Below are 21,448 nucleotides of genomic sequence, written 5' to 3' on the forward strand. Positions count from 1 at the left end.
TAGTTAGAAAATTTTCTTTTTAGGTATGATTTTCCAAAGAAGTCCTTTAAGTAAAAATATAGACCAGCTACCTCAGCAATTTATAGTCAGTCACAGACTTATTTGAAAGCTGAACCAAAGTCAAAAGTTTTTATTGGGACAAGCAGTCAGTGGGATGTCACTTCAAGCTGCAGATTCATCAAAAATACAAAATGTTTATTTTTAAAACTTGGATTTAATATGTTTAGTTTCATGACAGTCTTTTTAAATTTGATTACTAATACCTGATCAAAGTAAAGCAATAAATTACAGAATTTTACAAAACCAATAAGGCATTACTTATTTAAGGTTTGTTTCCTGAAAATCAAATTCCTGGAGCTTAATGTATACCAAAAAAATGTAAAAACAGAATTACCAAGAAGGCAGCTGAATGGCGAGGTTAAGTAGCCAGGAAAAATACCCCAAGGACAAAGCTTAGATTTTTATGTAACATAGTGTAATGGAAACATTAGACCAGAAGCCAAATAACTTGGATTCCCTCCTGTCTGCTCTAATAGTTTTGTGTCCTTGACCCAACAACAACCTAAGTTTCTATTTATACAAGAAACTTAGAAAACCAGAGGGTTTAGATGAGATGGTTTCTAATTTAAACTATTATAATTTTAAGTCTTCTAAAAAACATTTGTATGAGACAGCCCTGCCTGGGAAGTTATAATCAGATGGGATGGCAGTTTGTAAGAATACAGATATACATACATGACAAAACAGTAGAGAAACAAATGATTGGTTCTAAGTACTTTTTGCTGCCAACATTTTCAAAATAGATTTTAATTCCCATTGTTTTTGAAGTGGAAAAATCATAGGTCATAAATTGGTTTCTTCAACTGTATCTATATTCCTGAACAATATGGTTAGCTGCAGTTTTTATTAAATTTGAAGCCAGTGATATGCAAAATTTTACCTTCTTAATACTATTTAAGAAGCTGCTTTTGAATTGTGCTGATTGTGTCTCCCTCCTTCCTCAGAATTCATATGTTGAAGTCGTAGGCCCCAGTACCTCAAAATTTGGCCTTATTTGGGGATATTGGTCTTTACCATATCCAACATGACTGATGTCTTTGTAAAAAGGGGACATTTGGAGACAGACTTGCATATAGGGAGAACATCATGTGAACATGAGAATGTCCATCTGCAAGCCAATGAGAGGGGCTCAAAACAGATCCTTCCCTCACAGCTCTCAGAAGGAACAAACTATGCCAACATTTTGATTTTCAAATTCTAGGCTCTAAAACTGAGACAATGCATTACTGTTGTTTAAGCCACAGTTTGTGATAATTTGTTATGGCAGCCACAGGAAACTAATATAGAGCTAAGATTATTTTACCTTTATCAAAAGTAATTTGTACGTTATCATGCCAGCAATCCCTTATCGCCTAGATCTTCCTAATTCTGTGTTAATACTTCAGTGGAATTTCTCAGTCAACAAATAAATGGAAATCAAAAATTTGGACATGACTTTGCAGTTGTATAACTGAAAATGAAATGTGCAGGTTAAGCATTATGAAATGTTACTTTTTCATTGTCTAATCCCACCAGTTCCTCCCCTCCCCCCACCTTAAATTCTTCAACATATATACACCATTTAATGTATATAAGGACTAAAATAAAGTGAGAATTAAAAAAAAAAAACTGCCAAGAACACTGGCCTTATAATGTTACTAAAAGAATCACTCAGATGGAGAGCCCTGGGGATAATTACTGATGGGGAATGCAAAAGGCGGGTCTGGGTTCTTATTAATGGGAGTACCAGTAGACTTAATTGTAAATTATGTTACATTTTAGTTTTGGTACTGCAGTACTTTAATGTCTTCATACATGAAAAACTAAGCTTGTCTTGCGTTTTAAAAAGTTAACAGCACCAATGGTTATGGAAGGTAAACAAGTCTAGTATTTTTAGTACATCTGGTTCTTATCCATTCATGAAATCAGAGCACATGCACAGGATAATAAACCACAAGAGTGGTTAAAACTATGAGCTACCATGCACTGAAAATATCATATTTTGGATACATTCATATACTGAAAAACGTAGCCATGCCAAAAGAATTGGACAATTAAAAATCTTGCTTGTTAAAGGCAGTTCTCATAAATTCTATTTAAAATCATCCTTAACTCCAAAAATGTTATATTTATTATTTTACATTAACATTATGGAAGCTAAAGAGAATAATCAAGTTGTCTCATGGACTGGAATGTGACTTAATAATTCCCTTTCATTTCCAAACCTCATCAAGCAGTCACTACATTTATGAGGTAAGTCAGCCGAATGCTTGAAGTCTAGGTGAATTTTAAGATCTTCAATTTGTCCTGTTGAATATTCACAGTATTGACATAAATAAATCCCTTCAGATAAATGTGAATTTAAATGTTTGCAATATTCAAGCATACTTGAAAAGCCTTTGCCACAGTCATCACAAACATGAGGAAAAATTTTAGTATGTTCAATAGCAACATGCCTGTTAACATTTGTATGAAGTCTACTCCGAAAACCACATACTTGACATACAAAGAAGTTTTTACATTTGTCAAAAGTAATTTTGCTCAGGAGGCTGTACTGTCCATGCTCTCCATTGTTATATTTGTCACTTAACTCTATTAATTTACATGCATGTTCATTTACCACATGGCTATGCAAGTCTTCTGGATCATTTGTTTCATGTTCACAGAACTGACACAAGTACTGTTCATCACAGCTGTGCTCCTGGAAATGCAGGTAGAGCTCACTGCTTGAGGAGAACTGTACATCGCACTGCTCACACCAATAAAGGTGATCACTAAAATGGGTGTCGGCAATGTGCTGGCTGAGGTTCTCAAAAATTACTGTCTTATAATCACAGTATTTACAAATGTAGGGGTCCTCTTCATGCAGTTTGGCATGTTCGATCAGAAGCATGTTGGTAGAGAAACTTTCCTTGCACACTCGACACACATTTGAATCAGTACGCTTATGCTTCAGGATCATATGCTGCTTTAAATCAGAAAAATATTTGCTGTTGAACTCGCAAAGTTCACATTTATAGAGGCCACTGCTATTAGCTCTCAGCAAAGGCCATTTCTGCTGGGCAGTCACATTCAGAGCTTGGCTCTTATCAAGAATTTTGCAAAGTTTAGCTGGTGGCTCTTCATCAGTTTGGTCTTGGAGACTCTCAGAGGAATTGTTTTCTGTCTCTAAATCGTAATCTTCAGAAATTGCATGCACTTCTGCAGCAATTGGAACATCTTCAGCAGTGTGAACTTCTATAGGACTCTCCTCTTGAGTTTGTTGGTTGAGTGACTCAGGTGAGTCACACTCCTCATCACAAATTTCAACATCGGCAGATTTTTCTGAAAAATAAAACAAGCCTATTATTACTATTACTAAATAAAACCTACTAAATAACTGGCAAAAATTTATTTTATGCATTATCTCTTCAATGATCTAAAAGAATATGCAAATGCTATTACTTAGTTTCCCTAACCTGTAGAAAAGGCAGTGTGGTCTAGAATTCTAAGTACGGGACTGGGAACCAGATAGTTTTGATTTCTGTTTCTGGCCTTGACTCCGTCTGTAAATTTTGGCAAATCATTCGATGTCTCTGTATCAGAATCATCATCTGTAAAGAGAAATTTGGAAAAACTTATTGTTTATATCAAAGTATTAAATGTTAAATATTATAACACAAAGCACCAAATATATTAAATATAATTTTGAATTCCAACAGGAATAACGACTTCGATTTGAAGATATTATGTATATCACAGACAAACAAAAAATCTGTCCAAACAAGCAAATGTTTTTGCTTCCATGCCCCATTTGGACTAGAACACACTTTTTAATGCTACTGAATTTAAATAAGCCTTTATCCCCTCAGCCCAGCCCCAATGTTTTAAAGTTAGCATGGATAAACTGAAATACAGGTCAGTAGAGAACACTGGGCTTCAACCTGACGTCATTGTTATTTTTTAATGTTATTGACTTTTTAGAGAGAGAGGAAGGGAGAGGGAGAATGAGATAGAAACATCAATGAGAGAAAAACATCTGATCAGATGCCTCCTGCACACCCCATACTGGTGATCAAGCCTGCAACCCGGGCATGATTAGGAATAGAACAGATGACCTCTTGGTTCATGGGTCAACGCTCAACTACTGAGCCACACCGGCAGTGCTGTTGTTTTTAATATACTTTATTTTTTAGATGTTTAAGATTTATTGAAAAATTTTGAGTAGTACAGAGAATTCCCATATATCCTGCAGTTTCTCCACTATTAACATAATGTACATTTGTTACAACTCATGACCAATGCCGATAAATCCATACTTCCTCCAGATTTCCTTAGTTTTTAGCTACTGTCCTTTTTCTGTTCCAGGATCCCATATGACATTGAGCTGTCCAGTCTCTCTAGGCTACTGTTAGCTGTGGCAGCTTCTCAGACTTTCCTTGGTTTTGATGACCATGACAATATTGAGAACACATCAGGTATTTTGTAGGGTGCCCCACTATTAAAATGCACCTGTTGTGTTTGCTTGATTCAACTGGGATTATGGGTTATTGAGAGCAGACCACAGAAGCAAACTGCCATTTTATCAGAACTTATCAAAGGCACATTTGATTATCATGATTTATTATTGCTAATGTTGACTTTGATCACCTGGTTGAGGTAGTATTTATCAGATTTCTCCTCTGTAAAGTCATTCTTTTACTTTAATTTACTCTGTGCTTTGGAAGGGGGCACTGTAGAGTCCACATTTCAGAAACCAGGATTTATATTCCACCTCCTTGACGGAGGAGTATCTACATAAATAATTTGGAATTCTTCTGTACAAGAAATTTGTTTCTTCCCAAGTCTTGTCTGGGAGGGGTCAGTAAGCAGTAGGCATTTCTCCAAGAAGCCCTAGTTCCTTTCATTGGAGAATGATACTAGACACCAAGATCCCAACACTAGATGTGCTCACTGCTACTGGGTGTCATTTCTTTTATGCCCTTTCAGACAACAAAACAAAAAATATATGTTTGTGTATACCACCACATTTGTATAAACATACCTATATATATTTCTGTATGTTACATCTCTGTATATCAAGCCAAACATGAGTTCATACTGATGTCTCTGACTCCATATTATTTTTAATAATTTATGTTTCTGTGTCTGTAACAGGAGCTCAAGAAAACTGAGAGTTTTGATGGTTACAAGAGGAGAGAGAAAACAAACCCAAGTTGTTACCATTCATTCAATGCTCTAGAAAAGAGAAGCCAACAGAAGAGGAAAGATTGAAGAAGACCAAATCTTTTACTCTCTGTTCTTTCCTTCCATTAGCCCTCCAGATGAAAGGTATAGTTGAGTGAAAGGACCATGTATAACACTATTCTTAGCTTTTAACCATAATACTCCCAACTCTGCATCACTCCTGCTTTGCCACCAATTCCTAGCCAACTGAAATAGATTTAGGAAAATGTACTTTTTTTATATATCTGAAATAACGTTAAAAATTAAAATTCACTTACTTGCTTTATTACAAAAAAAATAGTTTTCTTACATTTAAACAAATGTAAACACTTGCCCATTTTGAAATCGTAACTCACCCACATTTTCAAATAAGTAAGAATGATTATAAAAGTAATTTAAAGAAAATATATTTTGGAAAATATTATATATACCTTTATTGTCAAAATATTTTAAGTCTGGTTGCCTCATAGAACAGACACTGTAACAATGATCAGAAAAAATTCCACTGAATCCATCTGCAATTCTGCTTATTCCAGAGGAATCTGAACATAAAACAAAATTTTAAAAATTTCAAGCACAGTAAACATACACATTAATGACAGCCACCCCTTTATCCAACATATATAAATTTTTATAGTATCTGTAATAAAGTAACAGTTCCCTCAATTCTGATAGCTTTTATATTTCAGACCTGATATTAACATTGAGTTTTGAAAGAACCACAAATTATACAATATAAAAATATAATACTCTGAAGCATAGGTATAAAGATACCTTACTGTCTAAATCCCACAAAATAAAAATATGCAATTAATGTGTTAATTGCAAAAAATAAAACAACACCCCCAAACCTAAATTAACTCCAAGAAGACATTCTCTGAAGTACAAAAAAAGCATTAATGGATAGGAAAAATGGTGGGAGGACCAGTTAGGGCTTCTGAATATAGTCATTTCAAGTCTTGTCTGGAAGGGGTCAGTAAGTAGTAAACCAGATTTAATTTCCTTAGATATGAAAAAAGTGTAGGTTGTGTGGGCTAACAGGTATGCCTGAGATTGTTCCAAGTACTGTATATGTGAGGTATATTACAGATGACCAAAAAGATCTCTTTTCCTTTTTTAAAAAAATATGTATTTTTATTGATTTCAGAGAGGAAGGGAAAGGGAGAGAGATAGAAACATTAATGATGAGAGAGAAACATTTATCAGCTGCCTTCTACATGCCCTACACTGGGGATCAAGCCCACTACCCGGGCATGTGCCTTGACCGGGAATCGAACCGTGACCTCCTGGTTCATAGGTCGATGCTCAACCACTGAGCCATGCTGGCCAGGCAAGACCTCTTTTAAATACTGCCAAGATAGCAGAGTTAACCTCAACTAAAGAATCTAACATTACAAAATCAAAATAAAAGTTCACATTTCTGAAAGTAATATATAGAATAAAAATTTTTTTCGCAATGCGCAAAGTATCTTCTAACAAGGTTATTGTTGTGCTTAAGCACAAGGTTGGGAAGCACATAAATTTCAATTATGCTGTATAAGTATCCAACCTTTGATATTTAATTTTAAATATCTATAAACCCTGAAGTTGTGAGGATTAAATGTCTATAACTTCTGATGTGTACCTAACACGTGGTAGACGAAGAATTTATACTCAGAGAATTACTTAAAATTTTCTCTTATTTAAAAATTGATTCAGATATATAACTTTTATCCGATCATTTATGAGAAAATAGATTGGAATACAATTGCATGGAAATTAATCCACGGCTCAACTTTAAAATAATTCACTAACCTGAATAACGAGAAGGGTGTAAAGTCTTCCTTTTTCTTTTTTTAGGGTATTCATTCATATCTTTTCAATCTAAAAATGAAAAAATTTAACAAATATGTCACAAATAACTATTGTTACTATTGTTATAAAAATTCCTTCTAACCAAAGAAATGATCGGCAATAAGAAATGTGTGTGTCACCTGAAAATCTACTTCATAAGAGAAATGTTAAAAAATGCTTGTTTATATTTTAGATTTATTTTTCTAATCAAGTTTAAAGGCAAGACACAAATTTCTGTGTATTTTTTCCTCCTTGAGTTTGAGAACTCTTTTTCAAGTCTTGATGTAATTGTGAGAATTGGCTAATTACAATAAGCCTTATGCTTAAATTACTTTTTTTATAAAAAATAAACTGTGCCTGTGATACCATATTAAGAACGAAACAGGTGCATTTTTTAAAACTGGGAAAATTTTGATACAGTTTTCAAGCAAAAGGTGAACATGATCCCTTAAAAATATATATTTTCACAAATCTGTATTGATTCCCTGGCTTCCAGGAAAAATATCCATCACACTGAAGCTCAAAATATAATTTTCAACAAAAAAACCCTTTTCTCACTTATGAGGCACCTTCAACAATCTACTGAGAACAAAACATGTATGGCAATAACCAATGTATAATTAAATCCTCATGGACTGTTATAAAATTGACTCATTCGTTCTGCCACATTCCACTTACTGGTATAGTTCTTAATATGGAAGTGAGGAAAACTGAATTACAGCCAAGTTTTCACAGATGGTAAAAAGTACCTGTAGGAAAAATATTATATAAGTCACAATGTAGTTCATTTCTGAGACTCAAGAATACAATGATACCAAGATCTTTAATCAATTGGAAAGTTATACAGAATTAATTCAAGCACAATATTCTTTTGAATATGCTGTATTAAGTATTCCAAACTGTATATATTACTAAATATGTGAGTATGTGTAAATGTGTCCTATTTCTTTGAATGAATTTACCTTCTAAAGCTATATCTTAACACCAAAATAGGAATGCAATTTTGCACAAATTTATTCAGCCATAATAAAAGCAAATACCAAATCACAGACTTTTACTATTTAAGTCCTTACAGATTACTTACCAATAGAAGAATAATGATCACTTATTGAGCACCAATTAGATACCAGGCTATGCCTTATCTTATTTAATCCTGTGATATGCAAAATCCACTACACTCTCTCAAAATCATTAGTGGTAAGAAACTGAGGCACACATTATTTTTGCTGCTTCACAAAGTCCTGGGTATATTAGCACCACAAGGGATGTCATCATATGGTAATAAGTAGTGCTTTTTAGTTTATTGAGCATTTTCCTAACCCTTATTTTATTTAATCTTCACAACAATGCTGTGAAGTACACAGAGGAGCTACTACTAAACCAACTCAATATTAGTGATGATCAAACAGAACAGTAAAAGTCAACTAAGTGGCAGAACCAGAGATAAAAAAAAACATGGGTTTTGAACAGCTAACTGTGTGAGTAAATCTTCACTGTCAATCTCTGCTACCAGCAAGTTACATCTTGCTTCCAGTTCTTACTCAGTCACCAATTCAGAGAAGGGGGAAGGGAATCACCCAAAGAAACTGACAATCATGAGATATATAGAAATGATATCAATATATATAATGCCTCACCTAACAAAACAAATAGCATTTCCTGAGCCCATCCCAATCAAGTGCATTCAAAAATAAAGAAACACTGTTTTCATTTTTATGTAATAAACCAACATTTCAAGACTTAATGTCTTTTTTACACTTCCAAAATTTAAACAGCTAAAAGCTTTATACTTCATGTTCTAAATGCTCTATAGGTAGCTGGGAAAACACTGAAAATTGGCAGCCAAACATGTTCAAGTAGCCTCTTTTTACTTCACAATACACTTCAAATTCTTTCGAATGAAGAATAAAAAAGAAAAGGAAACCGAGGATGGCATTAAAATTAATGTTGCAAGCTGGTCTGGATTCAGACTATTAGGTGAAATAGGATCACCTTGATCAGAAAAAGATTTGACTCCTACTTAATGCTGAACAGTATCTAAACGTTTATCAGACCTCCTTTCAGCGAGATGGTAAAATGCCCACTCAAGACCAAACATTTTTAACCATCCTTTATTTCAGCAAATGTTTTCATGTGCTTTTTGTATGCACAACTGCCCAGATGAAGAAGTTTAGCTTTTACTTAGGGATGTCATAAACATTTGCTCACTAGTCCTCACCTCCTGGGGAAGATTCTGAATCAAACTATAGATACATGTCACTGCAGGAAAATTAGAAAAACATTTTTAAATTAATCAAGTCACCTAGAATCTATACACCCAGAAAAAAACACTATTAACATTTTGGTGTATAGACTTCTAGACATTTTTCTATTCTAAGGCATGCATTAATTTACATGTACAAAAATGAGATCATGCCACAAGAAACAATTTTAAAAAGCAACTTACAAAATACATGTCAGGCCGTGGCCAGCTTTAGACTCTCGGCTAGCAGACGAAGGGTCTTGGGTTCAATTCCCAGTCAATGGCATGTACCTAGGTTGCAGGTTCGATTACTGGCCCCAGTCTGGTGCCTGCTGGAGGCAACCAACCAATGTCTCGCTCTCCCCTTCCCTCCACTCTCACTTTTTCAACAATAAGAATTATCTACCCACAAAACAGACTACACATAATAGGCACCACCTTTTTTAAAGGCCTTTCAGGCGATGTAAATATTCTGTTCCTAATTAGTATAAAAATAAAACAAGCATGTACAATAAAAAGCTACATTCTTATACTAAAGTTTTAAAACCACGTTCTTTTCCGCATTCATTTAAAAATAATTAAATGGCCCAGCCCGTATGGCTCAGTGGTTGAGCGTCGACCTAGGAACCAGGAGGTCACTAGGATTCTCGGTGGGGGCACCGGTAGGAGGCGTGCAGGAGGCAGCTAGTCAGGATGTTTCTCTCCACGATGTTTCTCTCTAGATCCCTCTCCCCTCCTCTCATTCTTTCTAAAAAATCAATGAAAACATATTTTAAAAATAAGTAGATGTTTTCCAGGTTTTAAATGAATTTAAACACAAAAATGTTGCAGGAGAGCTTGAATTAGAACCCACTTATATGACCAACTTGTGTCCGTCTTTGCCTCTGCAAAAGAGATAAACTGCTTCAAAGTACTCGTATCCCTCGGCTGTACTGAAACACACACACACCCCAAAATCAAAAGAGGTGTATAAGCACCCTAAAGAGTGGTTTATACCACTGGCTGCAGACTGCAGAGCCCGGACCGACGCCTGCTCGCTGCGGCCGCGCTCCAGGCGCGAGCTCGGGGATGCGCGGCCGGGGGGTCGCCCTGCCGCCTGGCGGGGCCCGCGGCCAGCGTGGCACCTACGGCGTCGGCCAGAAGCCGCAGGACCTGCCCGCCCCCCGCCGCCTCCACCCGAGCCACGCACGGCCCCGCCTGGGCCCGGCGACTAGCGGGGACTCCTAAGCCCCGACACTCAGGGGCCGCGGGGAAAACGCCGCGGGGGCCCAGGGGAGCCGGGCGGCGGCGTCACCAAGGGGTGGAACTGCTTCGCGATGGGGGAGGGGACCGCCATCCCTCTGGGAAACGAGGCAGCGTCTAGGTTTCCCGGACGCCATGCGGCCTTTCCTGCCTCCTCGGGTTGGGAGCTGCACCCGCACGCGGTGCCCCGCAGCAGCCCCGCGCCGCCCGGCCGCCCCTCCAGCACTCACCCGTCCCCGGGCCCGTGAGTCAGCCAGGGCGTAGCTCCCAGGCGGCGGCGGGGATGGCCGGAGGGGCCACGCAGCCCCGCCCGCGGGCACAGGGTGGCGGGCGGCGCCGCTCAGGCCCGGGCGCTCCCCCGAGCCAGCCCCGCTCCCTCCCGCGCGCCCCACACCCAACCCGCCAGGCCCCAGGCCCAGCTCAGCGACCACACTCACCGCCCCGCTCCGCGCCTGCGCCGCGCACCTCAGGCCCCGCCGGGAGGGCGGGAGGTGACGAGGTGAGGGTGGGGGCAGGGGATCGGGCCGCGCGGCTTCGCTCGCCGGCCTGGGAGGGACCACCGGCCTCCAGCCCCGGGGGTGGCCCGGCGCCCGCGCCCCCTGCCGGCACCTCTGCGCCGCCGCAGGTCCCTTCGGCGCGGGGTACCGCCCCTCCCTAGCGGGCTGGGCGATCCATCCCCGAGAAAGGCTCCAGGCGAGGCCGTCCGGGGAAGTGCCCCTGCCCGCTCCCAGCTCTCCCTCCTGCCCCGGAAAAAGTGGGAGAAGCGCATCGCGCCAGCAGCCTTTCCCGCCGCCTCCTCAAGGGGACGTGCGAGAAGGATCTTGCACGGGTTAGGCTGGGCACGTGGCATTGCAAACCCCTGCGAGCGGCAGCAGCCTGCAGGGCACAACGGAAAGGGCACCCCCCGCGTCATGGTTTTATTGACGTAGGTCGACGAGCCACACGGGGCTGCAATGCTGTCCCGGGGCCCTGGGTGAAACTATTGAAGACCGCGAGTTATTATTAGGCTGCAGCCGGATCCCTTGGCTCCCGAAATCTTGGTGGAAATAAATATGAAATTATAGAGATTGGATCAGATGATTTGATTCCTTTTCCATGAGTTTCTATGAGCAGATATAGAGGATTAAACTAAATAAGCATAAACAAACTTATGGATACGGGTTCGAAAATGAAGATTTCTGGCCCCGCTGGAGTGGCTCAGTGGTTGAGCGTTGCCCCATGAACCAGGAGGTCGTGGTTAGAGTCCCCGTCAGGGCACATGCATGGGTTGCAAGCTCCATCCCCACTAGGGTGTCTGCCAGGAGGCAGGTGATAGATGATTCTCATCATTGATGTTTGTATCGCTCCCTCTCCTGAAATCAATGAAAACAGAGTTTGTTTTTGTTTTGTTGTTGTTGTTGTTAATCCTCGCCTGAGGATATTTTTCCCATTGGTTTTTGAGTGGAAGGGAGAGGGAGAGATACATAGATTGGTTGCTTCCCACACAGGTCCCAGACCAGGGCCAGGATCAAGCCTGCAACTGAGGTACCTGCCCTTGACCTGAATCAAACCTGGGATCCTTCAGTCTTATGGGACATTGCTCTATCCCCGGAGCCAAACTGGCCAGGTCTAAAAACATTTTTTTTTTTTAAAAATGAAGATTTCTGTCCAAGAGTGGCCATATATTTAACCTTTTTGACAAGTTGAGATGGTTAGTTCCAATTTACAAATTAGAAGAGTGAATTTATGAAGGTCTAAAGAGACTGGGTCTTATTCATTTTTGTAGCCTCAGCACCAAACTGTTAAGTGGATGAATGATTCCCATGTGCATTATCAGGTGCTCAGAGTCACTGGGATAGTCAGGGCTGCAATCCGGCTCATTTTATCCACATCCACAGTGCTTTTTCTGATTACCACAAACGTACCAACCAACAGCTGGACAGTAATAATCACAGACCTTACTCCAGAATCTCTTCAACTATCTCCCAGCAGGTAAAGCCATATGTGCAAAACACTAGTTTGTGAGGTTCAACTCTTATGGCCTCATAACTTCTATGTGTGCTCAGCCTAAATAAATGAATAGTTATGAATGCTGGCAAGGCCTGAATACAGTAGGGAGAGATTTAATGGTATTTTATCCTAATATAGTTAGTACCTGGCACAGAATAGGGAGTGCACACATGTTTGCTGAATTTATAAAGAGAAGTATGTATCACTCCCTCTTGGCTGGTTGGGCTGTTGCCCAATCTGATATAGTGGAAGCCACAAGGGGGTGTTATGGGACCATTTTAAATTACTGTTTTGCTCATTGTAGCCCATGCCAAACAAAACCTTCACATTCTAAGGCTGAAGTTCTATTCCAAAACATACATTTCTAGTGAGAGCAAACACCACCCTCATTACTTTAACAAACAAGCCCACACTATTTACCCAACAAAGTAAATAAGAGCATCCCAATGTTTACATGTCATTAAACATAATCATGAATCAGAGGCAACTTGAGATTCTGTGATTGTATATTTTTCAGTTTGAGTTTTAGATCTTCCTTTTCCTGTTCTTCCTCTTGAGGATGGTGGCTGTGAGGATAAAACCCTCAAATCTCAAGAATACCAGTTTGTTATTCTTTTCTATAATCTATTTTAGAATATACTTTGTTATATTCTGTTATACCTTGAGGGGATATTGAATCATCATTCTTCCAACTTTTAGCAACACTTTGTAGAATAGCTTATTTTTTTCCTGATTAGAAAAAGGATGCATGTTTATCACATAATGGAGACAATAGAAGGATATGAAGAACAAAAAAAGAGGTATAAGAAGAACAAAAGGAAAATGTATCAATTCTACAACCCAGAGCTAACCACTGGAAACATTTTGCTCAATGTTTCCCTTAATTTTATATCTTTATCCATATAGATTTGTTTTTTTAATTAAGATTTTATTGGTTTATATTATTTTGTAACAGCTCCCCCCCCCCTTTTATTTCATGTAGCATGAACATTCCTTATGCTCTTAATGCTAATTGCACCTTGGAATTCCAATATAAGTGACCATACAGTTAAATAGTGGACAATTAAGTTGCTTCCATCTTTTAAAATGCTCTGCTACCCTGGCTGCTGTGGCTCAGTGGTTGAGCATCGACCCTACCTATGAACCAGGAGGTCATGGTTCGATTCCCAGTCAAGGCACATACCTGGGTTGCGGGCTTGATCCCCATGGGGTGTGGGGTGTTCAGGAAGCAGCCAATCAATGATTCTCTCTCATCGTTGATGTTTCTATCTCTCTGTCCCTCCCCTTTCCTCTCTGAAGTAAATAAAAAATATCTAAAAAAAATAAAAAGCAATGGGAAAAAATCCTCACTCCTTGGGTGAAGACAAAAAGAAATGCTCTGTCAATTTGGTAAGTAAAATATACTATTCCATTTTAATTTGTATTTCTTGTTTTTTTGTGAACTTGAATATTTTCTCATGTGTTTATTGCTATTGTATCTTTGTGTGTGTGAATTTTCAGTTTGTGTCCTTTGCCCATTTTTCTAGTTTTTTAAAAATTAAACTTTTTAGCTTTTTGTCTGAGATATATGTTGTCTATATTTCTAGTTTTCTTTTTTTATTTATTGATTTTGAGAGGTGGGGGGGAGAGAGAGACAGAGATAGAGACATTGATTTGTTGTTCCACTTATTTATGCACTCATTGGTTGGTTCTTGTATGTGCCCTGACTGGGATCGAACTCACAATCTTAGCCTATGGGGACAACATTCTAACCAACCTGTCCAGGTTCAAGTTTGTTTTCTTTTTAAATTTGTTAATGTTACAAATGTGTTTTAAATCGTTGCAAAAGCAAGCCTATTAATCTTTTCCTTTTCAGGTTCTATCATTGGCTTTATGTTGAAATAATGTTCTTCTACCCGTTTTTTACTTTAACTTTTTACTTGATCTGTAATTCATTTTAGGGTATGAGATAAGGAGAATGCTCTCTTTCGCTCTGTCATAATCCTTTTTTCTTATCTTCCTTCAATTGTATAACAGCCTGAAATTATATTTGTAGTCATAAAATAGCTTCATCTGATGCTCAAGTAACTTGCTTTCTTTTTTAAAGTATGTTTTTATTGATTTCAGAGAGAGGAAGAGAGAGGGAGAGAGAAACATCAGTGATGAGAGGGAATCATTGATGAGCTGTCTCCTGCACGCCCCCTACCGGGGATCAAGCCTGCCACCCAGGCATGTGCCCTGACTAGGATTGAACTGAATTAGATCTCCCGGTTCATGGGTTTACGCTCAACCATGGAGCCACACTGGCCGAGTTCAAGTAATTTTCTAGTATTGATTTTCAAACTTTAACTGCATCAGACTCAAAGATTTTCCTACTCAATCTCCAGAGTTTCTAACTGGATAAGTTTGGGCAGGAGCCTGAGAGGCTGCATTTCTAACAAGTCCTCAGGCTTTCCCCATCCCACCCCACAGTAGCCAAAAAGTCCTTCTTATATCCCACAGAGAGTTTTCTCAGCTGTGTTTCAGCGTGTTTCCTTCACCTACAGTCCCTTTCCTTCCTCTGGGTAACATCACACTCATAATTTATCCCTTTTATGAAATCTTTGACTTTCCCAGCAGAAATCTCTGATCACTCTTCAGAGATTTCACAGTATTCAGTACATTAGTCCATTTGTCACTAGAGATGCAATTACTGTGAAAATACCATGGCTTAAACTTCCAGTCTCCTCAATTGCATGAACCTCTCCCAAGATGAAGTACTTATTTTGCATTTATAATTTTATATTATTGCTCCTAAGTTGGTCCCCTTAATTTGTATAAGCTTCTGTCCTCACAAAATTTGGCTCCACTCCTGTTTATTCTGTTGTGTCTCCACTGACTGTGAATTCTGGTTTTATTATATTACAATCTGCTCCATCTCCCTGCTTAGCACAATGACTTACATAGAGCCTCATTCATTTAAAAAAGTGTTTTTAATTTATTGATCTATTTTTAGAGAGAGAAACGTCAGTTTTGTTGCTTCACTTATTTATTCATTCATGGGTTCATGCTTGTATGTGGCCTGACCAGGGATACAACCCGCAACCTTGGCATATGGGGAGGATACTCTAAACCAACTGAGCTACCCAGCCAGGGCCCTTCATTTTTTAAGTAAAATATTTATTGCATGTCTACCTATGTTTGGCACTGTACTAAGTACTGGGGATACAGTGTGAGCAAGATAGACATGATCTTTGCTCTGCTGGTCATTACCATAGGCTAGAGACAAGCTAGGCAGTTAAATAGCAGTAGGCCCTAACCGGTTTGGCTCAGTGGATAGAGCGTCGGCCTGCGGACTGAAGGGTCCCAGGTTCGATTCCAGTCAAGGGCATGTACCTTGGTTGCGGGCACATCCCCAGTAGGGGGTGTGCAGGAGGCAGCTGATTGATGTTTCTCGCATCATTGATGTTTCTAACTCTCTATCCCTCTCCCTTCCTCTCTGTAAAAAATCAATAAAATATATTAAAAAAAATATAAATAGCAGTAGAATGTGATGACTAAGTTGATGTAAGTTAATTGTTTATGGAAGCACATGACAGGCAGCCTAGCATGGTCTAAGGAGGATGGGGCAGGTAAAGAGTCTAAGCATTCACCTTGTGGAATTAATTGATCAACTCTTTCCTGACCACCTACCTTGCTGGCACTAATGGTGACCTACTCCGACTCAGAGATAAAGCAGCTGCAAGATCTAACTGTGATAGCCACTATGGAGGAGACAATACAAAAATATGTTTTTAGTTACTTTTTTGGCAGTCTTATCAGGCCACACTGCAAATCCCTGTAAACCTGTTAGAACTGTAACTTTTTGTTGTAAGTTCTCACATCTTACACCAAGGGGTGCCACATACTCAGTGGTAACCATGGGAGCTGCTTTTGATGACCAGGCATATCCAGAAGTTTACCTTTTCCAAACGTTGACTAGCTCAAACTGAGCAGCATTGCTTTCTCTGTTTTGGGCAACGGGAAGTAAAAACCAAAAAACCAAAATTCATTGTGGACAGAATAAAAGGGGTTCTATGGAAAGTAACCTCACAGGGTGATCAAATCATAAATTCCGAACTGGGCAGGTCATGGTGGGTAGTCACACCCAGGCATATAACTTTTTAGTAAGAGGTTTATCTGTACCTTAAGCAAGCTTTGTCCATTGTTTCTAGGCATCTAGGCTAATACACCGTAGAAATAAGCCCAAACTACCCTCAAGAGAGCACCTCATTTTGTTTACTATCCTGTAACCCAATCCCCGCTTTGCTTCCCCTCACCTCTCTGTAATCTTCCTTCGTTCTTTCCATTTCCAATGCACAAGAGAAACTGCTATTCTCCTGAGCACTTGAGACTTGCCCCCCAGCGCATGATGTCAGTTTATTTGATGTCAAATAAACTCTTATAAAAACTCTCTTCAGGTTTGGATGTTTCTTACATTGACATCATAATTATTTGTAATTCTAGTTAATCACCATAAAAGTGGGTGGATCGGAGCTCTGTGTCTTCCCCGGTAGACTGTGTACTTTGTGAAGGTAAGAAATGAGTCTGCCTTGTTGACGGCTAATCCCCAAAGCCCAGCACAGTGCTGACCCAGAGTAATCACCTAACAGTTATTGTCTGCATGAAGGACAAAAGGAAAGGATGTAAGAAATTTGTATAATATTTGTGTAAATGTGTACAGTGTTGATATTTGTTCAATGTTTAGTCCATTTTGTGTGTTCAGAGTATGTTTAATAGCAAAAAGTTACTTAGTAAGTATTCCTTCTCATTTTTAATTTCCCCCCTAAATATGTTTTGAAATGTGAAATTTTATTTTTTTCTTTTTCCAAGGCACAGGCCCCTCTCTCGGGTTGAATCCATTCGAGGGTGCCTTGCCTTTCACGAAGAAAATAGAACTCTTCCTGGGCTCCCGCTGGCTTCTCCATATAGGTTGCATTACCTCACTGGTGAAATCCAATTTGAAATAGAAAAATTGATGTGGAATCTTCAAGGGGAAGGGTAACATCAAAGCAAGCTTAGCTTAGTTACTCTTAGAGCTACAGGATTTTCAGCTATTTTGAAACCATTAAGAAAATAAAAAAGATTTAAGGAGAAACATCAGAAGGAATACAGGTCTTGATTTTTCTGTCCTTCCCAGATATAAAATTCCTTTATTTAATGATTTTAAAATGGATTATGTATCATTGATCTACTCATTAAAATGATGAAGTTTGGTATATTCAAAGGGGAGTTTACTTGGACAGTAATCTCACTAAATTGTTTCCACTTTTAGTCTTCATGCCTTTTGGGTATTTTTCATGGCTTTTATAAACTTTTCCAAACATAAACAAGAATGGAATCATAAATGAATTCTCATATACTTATCATTCTATTTTCAATAATTATCAAACCATACTTCACTTGATTTATTTTCCCCCTTTTATTCTTTCCCCCTCCTTTCTTCCCTTCTTTCTTCTTGTCCTCTCTTTTCTAAAGCATTTTAAGAAAATCTTAGGTTATTTCATTCCTACATAATCTACACTAATAAAAGAGAAAGATGCAAATTGACCGTACCTCTGTGATGCCCACCAGCCAATCAGGAGTGAGTATGCAAATTAACCCAACAAAGATGGTGGGTTAATTTGCATATACAGGTGCCCAGTGGCCTGGGTCCCGGGAACATCCTCAGGACCCAGGCTGCTCAGAGCCTGTAGTCCCATGTGTAGGCCCTGAGCGGCCAGGGTCCCAGAATGCCCCTGGCCACTCCTGGCCTACGGGCCTTGGTGCCAAGTGGCTGGGGGCGAGGCAGCAGAGGCTTGAGCAGGGCCAGAGTGGAGCTGAGGGTGGGGGGTCCTGCCCAAGCCGTGCCACAGGCTTGAACAGAGTTGGGGGGCCCTGCCCAAGCCATGGCAGAGGCTTGAGCATGGCCAGAGTGGAGCCGGGGAGCCCTGCCCAAGCAGAGACTTGAGCAGAGCTGGGGGGCCCTGCCCAAGCTGCAGCGGAGGCTTCAGCGGAGTGGGGGGCTCTGTCCAAGCCGCAGTGGAGGCTTGAGCAGGCCCGGAGACGGGCGTGTGTGCCAGCCTCGGCTCGCCAGCAGTCCTGCCTCTGAGCATGAGCTGCAGAGGAAACACCTTTTCTGACCACTCATTGGCTAAGCTCCCTGTACGCCACTGGTAATGTTCTTGGTAACTTGGGTAATAAGAATCCAAAATGGTGATCTAGGGTTTTTCCACCACACTCCTGGAGGAAAAAATGAAGGTCCGCTGCTGGAGGGCTAAGAAATGTCATATCCTGCCCTAGCCAGTTTGGCTCAGTGGATAATGCCTTTCCTGCCGATCACAGGGTCCGGGTTTGATTCTGACCAAGGGCATGTACCTAGGTTGCAGGCTCCTCCCTGGCTGGGGCCCAGGTCAGGGCTCATGCAGGAGGCAACCAATCAAAGTGTTCCTCTCACTTTGATGTTTCTCTCTGTCTTTCCCTTTCTCTTCCATATTCTCTAAAAATCAATGGAAACATATCCTCAGGTAAGGATAAAAAAAAAAAAATAAAGAAAGAAATGTCATATCCTATAAAAGACACATCTTGAAAATGCCTAAAGAAAGTTGTCATTTTTTCATGGTGAAGGGACTGGAGTCTGTGTTGATGAGAACACCTTGACGGCTGCTGTGGCTGGCAGTGGCTGCAGCAGTGGGGTGATGGGGCTGGCACCTTCCCCTGATCAGCTGGTCACCTCCCACAGAGGGAGGCCAGACTGCAGCTTAGGCCCGCTCCCCATGGGGAGCGGGCCTAAGTCGTCAGTAGGACATCCCCTGAGGGCTCCCAGTCTGTGAGAGGGGGCAGGTTGGGCTGAGGGACCCCCCCCCATTGCACAAATTTTGTGCACCAGGCCCCTAGTTCTCTATAAAATATGGACTTTATTTTTTAATGAACACAATTTTATTTTTATTTTTACACCTAATGAAAAGAACATTAATTCCTTAATATCTTCACAGACATAACTTTCACATTTTTTTTCAGTTGTTTGTTCAAAACAAGATCAAACAAGATTCATAATTAAATCTACTTCTCATGTTTTTTTAGTTTCAATTAAGCAGGAAAAACCCTCTTCCTTTTTCCATGTCATTGATTTGTGGAAGATGAATTTCTTTTCTTTCTTTCTTCTTTTTTTTTTTTTTGGTCCCTTTTTTTATTGTTCCTTTTTTCTTTTTTTTCTCTGTTTTTTTTTTTTTTGCATGCATTATTGTTTCTTGTGGGAAATTGATTTAAATTTTTTACTTTTAAATGTTTTAAATTTAGTGCAAACAGAACTCCAAATATTTGCACTTTAAGGAATCTTGCATCTGTTACTCTTTGCTAGCTTACAAAAAGTAGGCAGTTTCAAAACAAAATAACTAGCTTTATGGGGATGAGGGGAAAATTATTCTGCTTTTATTAATTTATTTGAAAATTACTCTGTTTATATTAATTTATTTGGATCCATAATATTAAACCGATTTAGAGGTCTCATTTTCCAAAGAGAAACAATACATTACTGAATACAACATAAGTACTTCAGTCACATTTTCCGAGTTTGTCACTTTGACACTTGTGGCTTCTTCGCCTGCTTCATTTTTAGCTGTAAGGACCTCTGAAAATTAAAGGCTATATGAAAATCAAGATAAACTGTTAAGAATGAGACTTCCAGTTCCCTATCTAGTGTATATATTACCTTTTTTTTTATGAGCCATATCCTGACTGACATAAACATCAGAGATGTATTTTAATGGTGACTCCTAGCAACAACAGTATGGTTGCTTCCCTGGAGTCAGAGAAAAGAATCTGAAGCTATTGCATTGTTCTAGGTGACAGGTGATAAAGACTTTGAAACAGGGCAGTGAGTGTTAAGGACAGAGGAACAGGATAAGTTTAAGAAGAATTTAAGAGGGAAAATTGTCAGAATTTGGTGATAATAGAATGCTTGGAAGTGAGGGAGAGGGAGTAGTATAGAAAGGATTCCCAGTGTCTGGCTTGTGTGACTGATAAGAGATAGATTAACTGGCATAGGGAATGCAGGAAGGAAAAGAGAATGAATTAAATTTTGGACTTGTTGAACTAAATATACAATTGGAGTTTGTTAGGGAGGTCTAACACTGGGTAGAAGGGACTGGGTCTGGGAATATACATATATGGTCAGCATTCAAATGTCATGGCTCGTATGCCTAATATAGGAGATGCTATGTTAGATTCATTCATTCATTCACTCACTCACTCATTCTTTTTATAGAGTATTTTCTGCCATTAACACTGTCAAGAATCTGATGCCAGACTGATGTATTTCAGAGGAAAGGGGGTGGGTGGAAAGAGATTAACCAAAGAACTTATATACATATATGCTTAATGCAGGGACAGACAATAGTGAGGTGAAGGCCTGGGGTGAGGGCCAGAGCAGGGTGAAGGAGGTCAATGGGGGGAAGGAGACAGCTGTAATGCTTTCAACAATAAAGACAAATTAAAAAAAAAAAAAGAACCCGTTGCAAGTGATAGAAATCCAATTTGAACAACCTCAGGCAACAGAGTATTGGTTCACAACAACAGGGAAAGAGAGAATGCAGCCTCAGCCTCGGAGAAAGAGGTCAACAATACTACGGAACTGGAAAGTAGACGCTCAAGAGTTACCTACCTTAGCAGACCACCGAAAGCTGAATTCTGTCCACATTCACCAGTCCAAGATCACCAGGAACACACCTGGAGCTAAATAAAGTGATGTCTGCTTAATTTTCTGAGCAAGGGTGAACACACCCCGAGGAATCCTGGGAGCATCTCAGTGAAGGAGAATCGAGAAGGAATTCTTAAAGGAGCGGGTTTGTGCTGCATGATTCTAAGGAGGGATTAGGGAAGCAGTGTATCACCTCTGAAGCAATTGAATATCTGAGAAGTAAT

The 21,448-nt window shown here is 39.7% G+C and overlaps 1 protein-coding gene across 9 annotated transcripts; it reads right to left on the minus strand.

Moving 5' to 3' along the window:
- Positions 1–103: 103 nt before the first annotated feature.
- On the minus strand, positions 104–21,228 carry ZNF639 (zinc finger protein 639). Of its 9 annotated transcripts, none has more exons than XM_080655918.1 (7): positions 10,999–11,161; positions 9,524–9,610; positions 7,756–7,826; positions 7,039–7,107; positions 5,676–5,786; positions 3,498–3,632; positions 104–3,363 (listed from the first exon to the last, which is right to left on the minus strand). In XM_080655918.1, the coding sequence occupies exons 4-7, from the start codon at positions 7,094–7,096 to the stop codon at positions 2,210–2,212; spliced, it is 1,458 nt and encodes a 485-aa protein (XP_080512044.1). In that variant the 5' UTR covers positions 7,097–7,107; positions 7,756–7,826; positions 9,524–9,610; positions 10,999–11,161; the 3' UTR covers positions 104–2,209. The 9 variants fall into 9 exon arrangements, with proteins under 9 accessions (XP_080512044.1, XP_080512043.1, XP_080512045.1 ...); XM_080655917.1 differs by having other exon boundaries at positions 9,524–9,648; positions 10,999–11,071; XM_080655919.1 differs by lacking the exon at positions 10,999–11,161 and adding an exon at positions 10,792–10,972.
- Positions 21,229–21,448: the final 220 nt, after the last annotated feature.

This window comes from Plecotus auritus (genome assembly GCF_963455305.1).
Source record: "Plecotus auritus genome assembly, chromosome: 2".
NCBI classification, from domain to species: domain Eukaryota; kingdom Metazoa; phylum Chordata; class Mammalia; order Chiroptera; family Vespertilionidae; genus Plecotus; species Plecotus auritus.

What these genes read in the sequence shown, in the direction of transcription:
- ZNF639 (XM_080655922.1), bottom strand. Translation starts at nt 7,096, where the DNA reads ATGAATGAATACCCTAAAAAAAGAAAAAGGAAGACTTTACACCCTTCT. An exon ending in ACACCCTTCTCGTTATTCAG is followed by an intron (nt 5,787 to 7,038) that starts GTTAGTGAATTA and finishes TTTTATGTTCAG; the next exon opens with ATTCCTCTGGAATAAGCAGA. An exon ending in CCACACTGCCTTTTCTACAG is followed by an intron (nt 3,364 to 3,497) that starts GTTAGGGAAACT and finishes TTTATTTTTCAG; the next exon opens with AAAAATCTGCCGATGTTGAA.